At 42.8% G+C, this 17,065-nt stretch overlaps 1 protein-coding gene across 1 annotated transcript in view; it reads right to left on the bottom strand.

The window, feature by feature from the left end:
- The window catches only part of RASGEF1B (RasGEF domain family member 1B), a 623,896-nt gene that overhangs the window by 480,650 nt on the left and 126,181 nt on the right, over positions 1-17,065 (bottom strand). Inside the window, exon 2 of the mRNA XM_043448126.1 lies at positions 3,225-3,272. Within this exon, the coding sequence (XP_043304061.1) occupies positions 3,225-3,272 (48 nt within the window). The remainder of the gene's footprint in view (positions 1-3,224; positions 3,273-17,065) is intronic.

The raw sequence follows: 17,065 nt of genomic DNA on the forward strand, positions 1-17,065 counted from the left end.
AGTCCTCTAGACTTGAAGCAAGAAAAATGCCACACATAGTAAGAGCTAGTATTGTTAGTAATCGACTATGTGCCAGGAAATAGGACAGGACATCATTTCCATCATTTATTTAACTTTACGTGTTAGAAATTGTCCTCCTCACTCTACAGATTTTAAAAGTAAGCTTTAGAGAAGTGTTTTGACCATGTTTAGAATAAGTGTTGACTCACTTATTCAAGAGGTTAAAAAGCATGCACTTTGGAGCCAGGCTGTCTAGGTTTAAATTCCTAGATGGGTGTCTCAGTCCATTCAAGCTGCTATAACAAAATGCCATAGACTGGGTGGCTTCTAAACAGCAGAATTTTTTTTCTCACAGTTCTGGAGGCTGGAAGCCTGAGATCAGGATAACAGCGTGCTCAGGTGAGGATTGCAGACTTCCAACTGTGTCTTTACATGGTGAAAGGGTCTCTTTTAAAAAAGCATTAATTCCACTCATCAGAGCCCTACCCTCGTGACTTGAGCATCTCCCACAGGCCCCACCTCCTAATAACAACCCCTTTGGAAGCTAGGATTTGAATTTGGAGTGAGGATGCAAAGGTTCAGACTATAGCACTGGGTAAACACAGCGTACTGAGCGACTTCACTCTCACTTTCCACTTTCCTGCATTGGAGAAGGAAATGGCAACCCACTCCAGTGCTCTTGCCTGGAGAATCCCAGAGACGGGGGAGCCTGGTGGGCTGCCGTCTATGAGGCCGCACAGAGTCGGACACAACTGAAGTGACTTAGCAGCAGCAGCAGCAAACACACTTGTGTCTCAGTTTCCTCATCTACAAAACGGAACTGGTAAGTGTACCAGTCTCTCATGGCCAAACGCATCTTTCTGTAACCAGTTTATGATGCCAAGCTGGGACTCTGCAGAACAAATCCCTGCTTACTCAGCTGGTTTCTTTTTAGCAGTCTTCCCTTGTGGCTCAGTTGGTAAAGAATTTGCCTGCAATGCGGGAGACCTGGGTTCAATCCCTGGGTTGGGAAAATCCCCTGGAGAAAGAAAAGGCTACAAACTCCAGTATTCTGGCCTGGAGAGTTCCATGGACTGTGTAGTCCACGGGGTCGCAAAGCGTCGGACACTACTGAGCAACTTTCACTTTCACTTCTTTTTAGCTATATCGGTAGGGGGCGCTAGCGAGGGGTCAGAGATGCAGGAGCAAGAAGGAACTCACTCACTCAGCGGTCCCACCCTTTTCTCCTTCCTGCGGAGCCACTGAATCTGGTTTGTAGGGTTTTTGTAGAATCAGCCTCAGAGCCTGCTGCCAGCACCCTCTCCTCAGAGGCCTGAATTTCAGCTCTGTGGGGACCTTCCTCTCTCTGTGGGGACCTTCCTCTAAGGACGTGAGAAGTCTAAGTAACCCCCACTCTCTCCTTTGTGCCCTCAGCCCTGGGGGTGGTAGCTGCTTCCTAGAACTGCTACTCCCCACCCTATACCTTCGAGCAGGGGTCCCCGAGCCCTGGACCAGGGACTGGTACTGTGGTCTGTTAGGAACCAGGCTGCACAGCAGGAGGTGAGCGGTGGGCAAGTGAGTGAAGCTCATCTGTATTTACACCTGCTCTCCATCACTCACATTACCACCTGAGCAGTGATGGCATTAGATTCTCATTGGATCGTGAGCCCTGCTGTGAAGTGTGCATGAGCGGGATCTGGTCACCTCGGGTGTCACTGTCTCCCATCACCCCCAGATGGGACCATCGAGTCGCAGGAAAACAAGCTCAGGGCTCCCACTGATTGTGCATTATGGCGAGTTGTACAATTATTTCCTTATATATCACAATGTAATAATAATATGCACATAACATACACAATGAACGTAATACCCTTGAGTCATCCCAAAACCATCCCCCTCGCCTCAACCCACAGAAAAACTGTCTTCCATGAAACCAGTCCCTGATGTCAAAAAGGTTGGGGGACCACTGCCTTAGAGTTCTCTTTTCATTCTTTCCATTACCTAGTTGACAACTTTATAACAGATTAACAGTTCTTCACATCAAATTCTCTCTGTTCAAATTATTGGTGTGATTTACTCTCCTGACCAACCCTGAGGGACACAAGAACACCTACCTAGCGTATTAAATGAATTGGTCCTTGTAAAGTGCTCACAACTATCTGGAATACAGGACTGGCCATATCGAGGTCAGCTATCACTTTCTGGAAAGTGTTGAACCTGGGTTAGAGCCCAGGTCTGCCCATCTTCTTTCCAGTCAACATGATGTTTCTCTACTAAATAAAGCTACAGTCTGCTCAGGCACTGGCTTAGTGCTTTCCTAGAAGTCACCTCTTTTAATATGCTTAAACACCTGTCAGGTGTTTCTTTCCTCCAACAACTGACACCAAGAAAGGTCCTCTGAGCTAAGATATCCATTATCCTGAGAGGTCTGGCAAGTTATCCAAACAGTGCAAATGTCTACACTAGAAGAATAATTTTTTAGCACAAACTTCTCCAAATCCTAATACACCTATTTACGCCATTGCCCTATGTGTCACCAGCAGTGAGCATAATTTAAACACAGTGTGTGTGCATTCAAGGATTAAAACTTTGGAATTTCAAATTTTCCATTGTTTTGTACACTGAAAATATCAATGATATATGGTATAATTTAAAAAATCATGGTGCACCTATTTTCACATATATTATCTCATTTTATTGTTAAAATATACTACATTACGAGATACAATCATCTTCATACAAATATGTCCAAGGTCACACAAGTATTAAAGTGACAGACTCAGGAATTGAACCCAATTCCTTCTGACTCTGAGCTCATGATTCAGCCAACTCAACACAGGTCATAGGTGAGGGTCATTCTCCACAGCAGATGCTGAGAGAACGAACTTTAGTAGAAATATGGACTGAGACAGGGACAAATTCCTTCACTGTGAAGGGCTAAGAAAAATATAAGAGCTGAACCTGGGAGTGTACTTCTGACCTTGCTTTCAGACTTGTTTGTAAGCCATGGAAAATTCTGAGGTTCTGTCACTGGGTATCTAGATTACTTCTCATTCCATTTCATTTCAAGGATCTCTCTCCAATTTCAGTTTTGCTATTATGGAGGCAAATTAAATGAAAATCAAAAACACTTTGTTTCTGGGTATACCCCTGCCTTCCAAAAACAAGTCACTCTTAAAAATATATAAGCACTCACCAAAATAATTATTTTTGAAAGGAACAACACAGAGGGAGACAAAACGTACCTTTTGCTTGGTGCTTGCTTTCAGGCCAACTCGGGAGTGACTTGTGGACTAAAAGAAAAAAGAGAAAGAAATTTATAAAGAACACAATATAATGGTAGAGCTGATTCTGAAGTCACTTCTTCTGGAAGGTATACATTTTCCATTAAAATCCTTTCCCCTGACCTTCCTTCACAGCCTCTAGAAATCTAAGAATAGAAGCCAAGCATAGACTCCAGTGTTGAGTTTTGCATATTGAATGGAAGACTGTTTAAGTCCTGGAGCTGAGATGGCAAAGATGCACTCACACTTTGTCAATGCCTGCCTCATATGTACCGACTCAGCATCTCTCCTAGAGAACGCAGGCAGAAACTAAAAACTGCAACATATGAGGAAATACTTCCACTGTAATAAGGTAAAGCAAAAGGAGGGGAAATGAATAAAAGAAGAGGAAAGGAAAAATGAAGGAGAAAAGAGAAAAAAAAGGCTCTATAAATATTAGAAAAAAAGAAAACAGAGGCAGAAGGAAGAGAAGGGGACATTTATGGCAAGATTTTCAAGTGCATTTCAATAGGACAGATTTTAATCTCTGCTAATTTTAAATGAATTCTAAATTGATAGAAACAAAGCTCGCTCTTAAAAAAATTAGTTCTTATAGAGGGCTTTTTTTTATTTTCCAGCCTGTTCATGACTATCTAATCTTATTTGCAATTAGAAAGGTAAAACAACCATTGATCAAGAATATCTTGGCAGAGAATTTTTCAGGCTTACTATGTTTAGCATTCAGATTATGAATACACTGGGCTTCTCAGGTGGCCTAAGTGGTAAAGAACCCATCTACCAATGCAGGAGACATGAGAGACTTGGGTTACATCCCTGGGTCAGGAAGATCCCCTAGAGAAGGAAATGGCAACCCACTCCAGTATTCTTCCTAGAGAATCCCACGGACAGAGGAGCCTGGTGGGCTACAGTCTATGGGGTTGTAAACAGTCAGACACAACTGCGTGCACGCACACACACAGCCTCACCAGAAAAATCATAAACTCTTGGTAAGCTATCAAGCTCACAGTAACAGATACAAGTTTTCCAAAATTCTAATTTTCACTTGAAAGCTTTGAATTTTATTATGAGCAACAAATACTGTCAGTTGCTTTTCTTGAAGTGACAGGCTCACTTGACTTATTTTTGTGAACATGTCTGCCAGCTACGTGAGTCTGAATAAGCATAGTTCACCTATCACTTATCCTTTGAAGTTAAAATGGTGTTTTATGAAAACAGAGGCGAGTTTGGCTCACAATTCAATCACAGAAGTGCTTTTCTTCCAAACAGTCACTGAATGTTTATATGCAGTAGAAATGCTTTATGCACGCATCCCATTATGTCACATAAAATACTAAGAAGATGATACTAAAATTTCAAAGGTTGAAATTTAGTCAACCTAATAATTTTTCCTACTTCATCAAGGGTATTTTTAAGTGAAACTGGTATTTTATTTCCTGCAATACAGATGCATGATGGTGAAATTATGACTACCAGTATAGTTTGGTGCTACTGCCTTAATCCACGCTAAAGTATCAACAGCTTTAGTTACCACGGCTCTTGCACAATTAGTGCAGATGTTACTCAGTTAAAAAAAAAAAGGCAAAGAAAGAGTTTTGACTTCTCCGATTTCCTTTGAGAACTGCCACTCTTGGTCATTTAAAGCACTTGAGCCAGTGGTAATTAAACTCTAAAAGTAACTAGACATTCAAAAAAATGGAACTTAGCAGAAACAAAGCCATTGAAAAACAAGGTGTCACTGTCCCTACCTCCTTCCTGCTGTCTTAGAAGAGAGACCAAGAGGCCAATCAGGAGTACACTTCCTTCTGTTATTGGCTGGATTGTTTCCCCCCAGAATTAATATGCAGAATTCCTAACTCCCAACACCTTAGAATGTGACCATATTTCAAGGTAGGTCCTATGAGGAGGTATATAAGGTAAAACGAGGTTCTATGAGTAGGTCTAACCTAATAACGGTATGAAAAAGCAAAAAAGATACAATACTGGAAGATGAGCCCCCCAGGGTGGTAGGTGTCCAATATGCTACCAGGGAAGAGCAGAGAAATAGCTCCAGAAAGAAATCCACATTGGTGGGCCAATGTGGAAATGATGCTCAGCTGTGATGTGTCTGGTGGTGAAGGTGAAGTCCAAAGACAGCAAGGAGATCAAACCAGTCAATCTTAAAGGTAATCAACCCTGAATATTCATCGGAAGGATGATGCTGAAGCTGAAGCTCCAATACTTCAGCCACCTGATGTGAAGAGCCGACTCACTGAAAAAGACCCTGATGCTGGGAAAGACAGAGGGCAGGAGGAGAAGGGGGCAACAGAGGATGAGATGGTTGGATGGTTTCACAGACTCAATGGACATGAGTTTAAGCAAACTCCGGGAGATGGTGAAGGACAGAGGAGCGTGGAGTGCTGCACTTTAGGGGGTTGCAAAGAGTCAGACACAACTTAGCGACTAAACAATGAAAAACAACCCGATATGCCTGGCACTCTTATAAGACGAAGAGATTAAGACACAGACAACACACATGCATATAGGAGAAACAAAGTGAAGACAAAGAAGACACCATCTTTAAGCCAAAGAAAGAGATGTCACCAGAAACCAGTTCTGCTGATACCTTGTTCTTGGGTTTCTAGCCTCCAGAGATGTAAGAAAATAAGTTTCTGTTGTCTAAACCACCCAGCCTGTGGTATTTTGCTTTGTAACCCTAGCAAACCGATATTATATAGACCCTGACAAATCCACCCCAAAAAAGTCAAGAATCCAAAAATGGAGGTCCAGCAAAACCAAGTCCTGAATCAAAAGGGACCGTTATCATCACCTAGTCAACCACAAACACCCTAAGGAAGAATGTCTGGACCAGTGGTTCTCAAACTTTAGAGTTCACAGGGATCATTGAGGGGGCTCCTAACTATGCAATTTGCTGAAACCCAACTCCAGAAATTTCCGGTCAGGAGGTCTGGAATGGCTCCCAGTAATGTGCATGTGAACAAACAGCTAAGGAAATTCAAATAGATACTTAGACCACTTGCCTGCCAAGGATGGTGGTAACTCGGGGTGAGAAGTAGGAAAATACAGAAAATGGTGTTAAATCCCTCTCCCTCTCTCTTTCTCTTTGAAGAATACAAATAAATAAACCTCTTTCCCTTTCTCTTTTCAATGTCTGATGTTAAAATTCTTAATTTGATTGAACCAGTGGGTGGGCCAGGATAATTGAAACAGGCTGAATGTTGGTAAATTATTCAAACTAGTCCAAAAGCAGATCTACAACAATTCTTTAACCTCTCCAGTTTATAAACATAAGCACAAAAAATCTGTGTTTATTTATATTTTTAGAAATGTGGTTGGGTTTCTATATTATCGTAAATGCCATAAACATCCCTGAATGTGGCCTTTGCACTAAACTCAAAGTCATAATAGCAGACATGACCCAAAGCACAAGACTTCCATTTATAAAAGGGATAAAAAGCTGTGATGGTTAATTTTATGCCAATTTGACTGGGCTGAGGGGTGCCCAGATAGCTGGTAAAACATCATTTCTGGGTATGTCTATGAGAATATTTCTGGAAGAGATTATTAGCACTTGATTCAACAGACTAAGAAACGAGATCCATTCTCATCAGTATGGGTGGGCACCATCCTACCCACTGGGGCCTCAATGGGACCAAAGGCTAAGGAAAAGCAAATTCCCTGTCTTCTTGAGTTGGGATGCTCATCTCCTCCTGCTCTTGAGGAATTATGTATTTGTGTATATGTAGATACATATATATGTATATATATACACACACACAGATATAATTTTTCATATATACATACATATTTCCTACTCATTCTGTTTGTCTGGAGAACACCGACTAATACAAAAGCCAATTCAATTCCAGAGAAATAACATTTTCATTTGACATTAAATGAGTTCTTTGATCTCTCTTGGAAAATGTCTTATCTAGGCAGAAAGGAGGTTGGGCCTGATAAAATATCACCTGCATGGTACAGATCATGCTATATATCCAGTCCCCACTTAAAAACTTCTGACCTTCTAAAAAATTTCTTTCTTTAGTTAGGTGTTGAGGACTCAGAGCTTATTATCCCCTTAGAAGTAATTTTATAGGCTATAACACAAAGGCCTGTTTAACCTCTGATATAATTGAAATGCTCTGCAAGTTCAATAAAAAAAAAATTGTATACTGTGGGTCAGGAAGATCCCCTGGAGTAGAAAATGGCAACCCACACCAGTATTCTTGCTTGGAAAATCCCATGGAAAAAAAAAAATCCCATGGAGAGAGGAGCCTGGCGGGCTAAAGTCCATAGGTCACAAAGATGGACATGACTGAAGCGATTTAGCACATTCAGTCACTGTACTATATATATAAGAATAAATGCCGAAGGAAGAATTTAGAACCGTCTAGGGTAGCAAAAATCAGAGAATACCCAGAAACTGTGTTGACAAATAATTGCTTCAAGAGAAAGAAAGGAAGTTGTAGGGAAAAGGTAAGAAATCAGAAATTCATCCAAGTCAGACTTGAGCTAGCATCTGTGACCAAGAAACCCAAGATGTTCTCTAGAGGCAGCAAATGGTAAAAAGGGAGGAGAGCAGAGCAGCTTTGTGGTGAGGTGGGATGAGGAAGGTTATTACCTAACTGGCAACACATCTGCAACAAACGCACACAAATCAGGTGTGCTAACTCCCGGGACGCCTGCATGGTATTTTATTATAGTCTTTAAGACATTTAAATAAAAGTAGCCTACCCATAAGGCTACGCCTCCACCCTTACTGCCCACAATGTACATAAAAAAGAGGCAGCAGCAGGTGAAGAAAACATAAATGAAACCCATGATTTTCTTCTATAGTTAAATGACACCAAGCTGTCCTGGGATTCTTTTTTTTTTTTTTAAATAGAGTATTTTATTTTATTTCATTTATTTATTTTTTTTTTCTCTTTTTTTTTTTTTTTAATTTTTTATTAGTTGGAGGCTAATTGAACTCTTATATAAGTCAGTGTTCATTAAACCCGTGGGTTCTGTAAGTTACTCCAAAGTTGAAAATAGCAACAGATGAATCTGATTGTGTTTTCCAGACCTGCTTAGGAAAATGGGTGTTCTGACATCTAAGTCTGCAGTTGTGATCAAGTATGTAACACGCAGGGCTTGATTAGAAACCAGAAGGGAACTGAAGTGACCTCGCCTGGTACATACCACCCCTGTGGCCCACCAGTGATCCTGTCCACCTCGGAAAAGGGCCTCTTTTCCTGCTACTTTTAGCAGAATTAGGACATGTTTCAGTTTTCTCTACCAACATGAAGAATTCAATTTAAACCCCAGGATGAAACTGACAAGGGAGGATGCTGGAACATGGGCTCTGGTCTGAGTTCCCTTAATTGGAGCTGCAGGCTAATTTTACGGGCTCAATCTGCAAATAAGTCACGTAAGTACTAGCTGACTGTCTTAGCAGGCTGTACCCAGAAGTGTCACCCCCTGTTCAGAGGCTGGAACAAGGGACACCTCTGAGCTGATGTGACATAAGAAAGCCTTCCACTTCGTGTCCTTGTCTGTGCCTGCCTTCCAGAATACAAAAGAAGAGATGGCTGAAACGGAAAGGTTCCAGACATAAGAGTGTCTGGCACTTACTGATTTGTCAGGTGATAACCGTGCAGTCAAGACCACAGAGTACTGAAAGAAGACATTGCCTTGACCTGTGCATTGTTTTTCAGTCTAGTTATCTTTGGAAGAAATCAGGCAGACAGCTGAATTCAAAAGGCCTATGACGTTCCAAACTGCAGTTCTTCATAACGTGGGGCCAGCGCCTCCTTAACTGAGGGAGAGGGGAAATTTCTGCCTCTTCAACAGCAAACTGAGGCGTCTTTCCTTTTCAGTATAAATAACTGGGACAAAATTCCTCTCAGGTCACTGAGCTGCTGTCAGGTCCTTCTAGAGTCCCTGTCTCTGATTTTATTCTCTTCCCACACTGTGGGTCACTGGACAGCTGTGGACTCAGCCCCATCTGTGGACCTCACCCCTGTAGTGGTGAGTCAGCATCAGTTGCTGCTGGACATCTGTCTGTCTGTCTCTCTCTGATAACAGTGCCTTATCACTGTATCAGTGGGGCTCCCAGCAGGAAACGGAGGGCACCCAGAGAGAGTTGCACAGAGGTGTAGATAGGATCAAGGGAAACCAGTAATAAGAGTGGGGATGAACCTCAGCTAACATCAGTGGTTAGTAATTATCACCACTGACTGCAGGGCGAGCTGTATCCTAGGCGAGGTCACCACAGCGAGCACTGCGGCTTCCACATGGCAACCCAGCTGGCAAAGAGGCAGAGATGCCCACCCCCTCCCAGCACCTGCCACCACGGCCCATCAGCCAAAACTGGGTGGTAGCTAGAGGACAGGGGACTTAGCATCCGTAGCGGTTAGCCTCCCCTTAACACCTTGAGCATCAGTACTTCAGCCCTTCTTTAGGAAATGCCACCTTCCCGTGCCTTTTCCCTTGGTCATAAATAAGTATTTTGTGGTGAGACTACATATGTGTCCATTCTTCACAGTTCTTCATCAACATTCAATGTGTGTCAGTTTGAACTCACGGTTGCCTGTTTTAGTCAGTAGGTATTAGCCTCCAGGGGCGTCCCAAGTAGCTCAGTGGTAAAGAATCCACCTGCCAACGCAGGAGACGCAGGTTCCATCCTGGGGTTGGGAAAACCCCCTGGAGGAGGAAATGGAAACCCATTCCTGCCTGGAGAATCCCATGGACAGAGGAGCCTGGTGGGCTACAGTCCACAGGGTCACAAAGAGTCAGACATAACTGAGTGACTGAGCATGCATGCTATTTATCTTAAAGCTCAAATGGCCCCAGATGTGGCCAGCGGGGCCCTTCAGACTGCTTCTGAGTCCTTCGGACATGCCTTTCTCATGCTCTGAGCGCTTCCTCACTTTCATGTACAAAATGCTGCCGGCTCAGCTTGTGCCTTCCCCGCCCCCGTTCTTCAATCAGCCATTTCTCCAAGGACCCCTGGCTCCTTTCAGTGGAGAATGGCATTTAGAAACCATAGAATATATACATTTAAAAAGCAATGCCTACTGCAGAGATACACATTTATATTTATACTTTGCATCTCTTTCCATCCATCTACCTGTCCATCGACAGCAAGAAAATCATGAATTCACACCAATACCTCCAATTCCAATCCACTGCCACAGAGCTGATTTTACTTTTTTCCCGTTCCATATTTGTACCACATGTCTCTCTTGCCCTTCCTGGGCCTGGACCCTCCCCTGGTGCTGACTGTCCCCCACAGGGAGAGCCTCCTCAGGGACTGACACCTCACTCTGGGCCACCTACACCCACAGACACCCTCCTCATCTACCTGGGCCCCAACACTCCGGGCCAGACCATTCTCTGCCTGGACATCCTCCTCGTCCTGCCTGATCTCCAGCACCTGCAGTGGGTGGAGGCCTCCTCACCCCACACAGGCTTTGACACAATACACTGATCAGCCCTCCTACTGGATGCTCTCGTTAACCCCCTTGGACTCCAACACCCTGCACAGACCACTCTCCCTCTGGGATGCCCTCCTCACCCCCACTGGGTCCAACACCCTGCTCTGCGCCATCTCGGCTTCCCACCCCTGCCCGCAGTGAAGTCTCTTAGCTTGCTCAATTTCAGTTAATGGTTTTTGAGTGGAGTGGTTCAGCAACAGAAAGGAAAAGACAGAGAGAAGGAAACAAACAGAAAGAGGAAGAACACGAGTATTAACTTGATAGAATATAAACCAAAGGGCATTAGTGGCCATGTTACCCCCAACACAAAGAACTGCCTGAGAAAAATGCCAATACAGGAATAGGATACAAGAGCTGCCAAGAGACAGATTTCCAATATCATGGGAACATCTGGGTCCAGTCATGCCCAAAGCCAGATATACGACCAGATTTTCACTATGTAAGGCAATAATTAAATTATGTGTTCAAGCTAGTTTCAATTGGGATTTATGTCACTAGCAATTGGTAAAGTCTTAATAAATAGCATTACCTCCGTTTTTAATCTATCTTTTGTATTGTGGTATAATTCTATAATAACTGACTGAGGTTCTGTAATATATCTAATACTTAGTCTTTATTAGGTATCATAGTTCATCATATAACTGGATTTTCCCCTTAATAATTTGACAATACACCTGCCATACCATGAATTATATTATATTACTGTCTTTCTACACTTTGAGCAGAACCCAACCCCTAGCACGTACTCCATGAATATTTGCTAACTCTGGGGTCACACCTTGCTCCTTAGGGCACACTATGAACTGAAGTCATAGCCCTCAACCCAAAACTAGTATCTTGGCCCCTATTCCCTCAGAATGCTCCATAGACATCCTAAAGAAAGCTGCCTGCCTGTACACTTAAAATGTCACATACTATTCTGATAATCATGATGAAAAGTAACACCATTGTATTCTCCTAAGTGCCATGGGCTTTTCATATAGTATGTCACTTAATTCTCACAACAAATCCTATAGTACAGGGACTATTATTGTCAGTACCATAGGAAAAAAAAAAAAAAGCTCAGAGAGATTACCTGATTTGCAAAGGCACCCATCTAGTCGGGCTTCCCCAGAGGTTCAGCAGTAAAGAATCTGCCGCAATGCCAGGGATGCGGGTTCGATCCCTAGGTCAGGAAGATCCCCTGGAAGAGGGCATGGCAACCCACTCCAGTATTCTTGCCTGGAGAATCCCATGGACGGGGGTCCTGGGGGCTACAGTCCATGGGGGTCACAAAGAGTCAGACACAACTGAGAGACTTAGCACACACACACGCACCCATCTAGTCAGTGTCTGTGCCAGGATTTGAATTCAGGTGGCCTGTCTTCAAAGCTGCCTTTTAGGCCATCTCTGATTTCTTCCCAATGTATAAACTGAATAACACAACATAAAATAAAACACAAAATATGCGCCACAAAATTTACCATAGTAGCCATTTGTAAGGGTACAGTTCAGTAACACTAAGTGCCTCCACACTGTCGTGCATCTTATCTCCTGAACTTTCTCATCTTGCAAAACTGAAGCTCTACCCCTGGTAAATAACTCCTCCTTCCCCAATTCCCCCGCCCCTGGAAACCACTACTATTCTACTTTCTCTGTCTATGAATTTGACTAATCTAGGAAACATATAAGTGGAATCATAGATATGCTGATTTGTATGTGTGTATGTGTGACTGGTTTATTTCACTTAATATAATGTCCTCAAGGTCCATCCATATCATAGCGTATGTCAGGACTGCTTTCCTTTTTAAGGCTGAATAATATTCCATTGTATGTCTATACCACATTTTGCCTACACATTCATCTGTTAATGGACATCTGTGTCACTTCTACTGGCTGCCCGTCCTAAGCGTGACATGCAGTCACATCCCATGTGCCCTGCTGTCTGCTCTCTGCATTCACACCTTCTTCCACAATTGCCCCGTGACTGCCTGGGCACCGTGGTGTGCCTACCTGCCTGTTCTTTCTCCCCACTGCCAGCTGGTGCGTTCACCTGGCTCACTGTTAGCAGCTGTCGAGCCCTGGGATGGAGGGTGGTAGTGGGAGGTGGGGGCGGTGGGCTCTGGTTCTAAGGGCCAGTTTCTGCCCTGGTTGCCATGGTTCTCCCTCCCTGCCAGCCTCAACAGGAACCGCGTCAGCTACAAATGTTTCTAAGGAGCGGCACTGCCCAGCATACAAATGACTTGGGACATGAGTCCTTCCTATCTCGTTCGAACATTCCTCTCAGGTACGCTACTCACTGAAGCCGGGAAGCTCCTATTACTATTAATAACTCCTCAGACAAGAGGGAAAGAAAAAGCCGTGCTCAAAGCTGAAACAATGGTGAACGCAGTGCACCAACAAGGCCAAGACAAATGACTATAATGTATTCTGGATTCATACGTCTCATAAGCTAATTAATGTGAAGTCTAATATTGAGCATTCTCTGAAAACACAATGCCACAAAGAAAAGACTAACAAAAGCCAGTTATTTTCACACAATAAACTCCAAAGCAAGGGTTATGTCTGTCTTCTCTCTTGCTCTCTGAAGGCACAAAGCAAGAAGTTATTCATGAAACTGACAAAAATCCAGATGAAGGACTGCCTTTCTCAGCTTGCAACTCGCTAGTAGCTATTTTAGTCAGAAGAGGGGACATGAGCCGGAGAGGCCACCATTTTATTTGACACAACAAAAAACAGAAGAGGATTAAGATTACTTACAGTTATGGGGAAACTCCTAAAACTATAAAACTATCTTCACTTATAAATTTGCAAGGAAGAGGAAGAAAAGAAGAAAGCATTTAGAGAATAAAAGAAACTAAGTGAAGTGAAAGTGTAAATAACATTTAAAATAAGATTACTTAAAGAGCATTAAAGGGTGTCCCAGGTGGCAAAGTAGTAAAGAATCTGCCGATGCAGGAGATTTGGGTTGGATCCCTGGGTCAGGAAGATCCCCTGGAGGAGGAAATAGGAACCCACTCCAGTATTCTGGCCTGGAAAATTCCATGGGCAGAAAAGCCTGGTGGGCTTCAGTCCATAGGGTCGCAAAGAGTTGGACACGGCTGAGCGCACACGCAAGGAGAATTTAGAAATTTACCTCATCCATCAATACATTTCCTAGTCATCCTACATCCTTGAAAGAGCTTTATCTTTTTATCTTTTCATTCTGAGGTCTCATCCTCCCCTGCATCCTCTTCCCACAGAGCAGGAAGACTAGCACAGATGAAGTGTCAGAAGTGATGCCTGAAGGCCAGACATCTTTTCCCCTTCTCTCTCCAAGGTTCAAAGGCAGTCGAAACAGGCACACAGAGAACTCTCATAACTCATCACACTAAAGGTCTACACGTTCATTCAGACATCCAAATGTCCCCCTACATTCTACAAGTAGTTACAGAACCCACTTTGTGGCAGATGCTCTTGAGGACACAGAGCTGGACAGTCAAGACAATAACTAAACATCTCCATGTGCTACCAAGTCATCACCAAACCCTTTCTAAACCCCAAACATGTAAAACAACCCCCTTCTAAAGTTCGATACATCTTCAGGTTATTTTCTTCATGCTAGTAGACTGTGATCTAATTTTTTAATATTTACTTTTTGGGAGGGGGGAGGGGGGATCGGGATGGGGAATACGTGTAAATCTATTGCTGATTCATGTCAATGTATGACAAAACCCACTGAAAAAATAAATAAATAAATTAAAAAAAAATTTACTTTTTCTTCTTATACTTTCTATTCAGTATTTATTTTACTAGATATTTTACATTAATCCTCACCCCCAAATTGCTACTAGTCATCTAAACAATATATTTTTTTAAATCTATCCTTTGCCAGGATAAATCTATCCAGTTTTACGTTATCTCTTAAATCACATAATTAACTTTTTCATGTGAAAGAGTCATGGTATTTTGAAATACTTTCAATGCTTTGCCTTTGTTAATCTGGTTCCTTTCTCTGCTCTCCCTAGGAAGGGGAAAGGTAAAGGCATATTAAGGTTTTTTCCCCCCATTTCTCCAGTGAAGATTTGAGAGCAAGATGAGACTAGTTATAGGCATTTTTTTTTTACATATGCAATATAGTATAATACATACACACAACAACCATAGAATGATATATTTTTCAATTTGTGGAAAGTAAAAGTGTTAGTCGCTCAGTCATGTCCAATTCTTTGAGACTATATAACTATATAGCCCACCAGGCTCCTCTATCCATGGAATTCTCCAGGTAAGAATACTGGAGTGGGTTGCCATTTCCTTCTCCATATCTTCCCAATCCAGGAACTGAACCCAGTCTCCTGCATTATAGGAAGATTCTTTACCGTCTGAGACACCAGGATAAGTACAAAAATATTTTAACTACTATAATTTTTTGTGCTTTAAGATCTGACAGGGATAGCCTTTCAAAAGGTACTTTTTAAGAATTTCCTTTGAAAATTCAGACTATTCTTTCAGATAAACTCTTTTTTCCATCCCAATCAGATTTTAATCGCTACTGTAGTAAGTCTATAGATCACTGCAAATTGGGGAAATCTTTACATGATGTAGTTTTTTCATCTGGGAGATATTTGCTTTTAATATCATGGGCAATTATGCTTCTGAAAGTAGAAGTGTTAGTCACTCAGTTATATCAGACTCTTTGCGACCCTATGGACTATATAGCCTGCCAGACTTTTCAGTCCATGGAATTTTCCAGGCAATACTGGAGTGGATAGCCATTCCCTTCTCCAGAGGATCTTCCCGACCCAGGGATCAAACCCAGGTCTCCCACGTTGTAGGCAGATTACCATCTGAGCCATGCTTCAGAAAGTCACACTTCAATTTCACAGCCCCTGATCACAGCCAGGCTGACCTGCCTCCATGAATAACACACTCAGCTGAATCCAGGAGCTAGAACACAGAGCCTCAGCATGAAAAAGTCCCCTGAGTCCTCCCAATCATTGGTCAACATTTATTAAGGCACTTCCTAATATTCAGTTAATATATAGCACAGTGCCTGCACTCAAGAGTCTTGTAACTTAGTTGAATAGGTATGTGAAAAGTCCCAGAATGAAAATTAAGCATAAATGAGTAGTTAATATTAAATATCAAATATGCAGAACCTACATGAAGTGGTAAAGTGACAAAGAGGGCTGAGCCCATTAGTTAGAAGAGGCAAGTGAGAATAGGGCTAAGGGGACCTGGAATGACAGAGTCCTATTTAGACAGAGTCCTATTTAGACAGGAAACACACTCAAAGTGTGTCAAAAGGCAGTCCAGCACCATGAAAGACATACTGGCAGCTTCAACAACTTCTAGATAAACAAAGGGGATGGGCTTGCTAGGTGGGGTAATGCCATGGACAAGAGCACAGGGGGAGGAATTAATGTATATGGTGTCGGTGGAGAATAGTGAGCTGGCCAACTTCTCCGTAAGGTTGTGAAGAAGAGATGGGCAGGATAGGGCAGTTTCAAACCGTAAAGAGCTCCTGGGACCATCTCATCTAAATAGTCTATTAGGGGCTCAGAACTGCGGGATTTGCGGTTATTGTTACAATTCACTTCCACAATCATATATGGGCACCGAGACATTCCAGGCATTGTGCACTCAAATGTACAAATAAGTAAGACATTCTCTCTAAACTCAAGGATCTCCTAGGCAAATAGTCAAACACACAAGCAAACGACTTTCAATCAATGTGGCAAGTATTATACAGAGAAATGCAACCTCCTAGAAACAGAACAGAAAGCAGAGACATTACTTTGCCAACAAAGGTCTGTCTAGTCAAGGCTATGGTTTTACCAGTAGTCACACATGGATGTAAGAGTCGGACCCTGAAGAAAGCTGAGAGCTGAAGAATTGATGCTTTTGAACTGCGGTGTTGGAAAAGACTCTGAGAGTCCCTTAGACTGCAAGGAGATCAAACCAGTGAATCCTAAAGGAAATCAGTCCTAAATATTCATTGGAAGGGCTGATGCTGAAGCTGAAATTCCAATACTTTGGCCACCCGATGCGAAGAACTGACTCACTGAAAAAGACCCTGATGCTGGGAAAGATTGAGGGCAGGAGGAGAAGGGGATGACAGAGGATGAGATGGTTGGATGGCATCACTGACTTGATGGTCATTAGTTTGAGAAAGGTCTGGGAGTTGGTGATGGACAGGGAAGCCTGGCATGCTGCAGTCCATGGGGTTGCAAAGAGTCAGACACGACTGAGTGACTGAACTGAACTGAGAAAGAAAACACAAAGGGAGAAGGTATGAGAGGGAGGGAGGTGGTGCTTGGGCTGAGTTCAGATGATGAACTGCCACTGATGGGTAAGCACTGGGAGCAG

The sequence above is a fragment of the Cervus canadensis genome, chromosome 26 (assembly GCF_019320065.1).
Source record: "Cervus canadensis isolate Bull #8, Minnesota chromosome 26, ASM1932006v1, whole genome shotgun sequence".
Taxonomy (NCBI): Eukaryota; Metazoa; Chordata; class Mammalia; order Artiodactyla; family Cervidae; genus Cervus; species Cervus canadensis.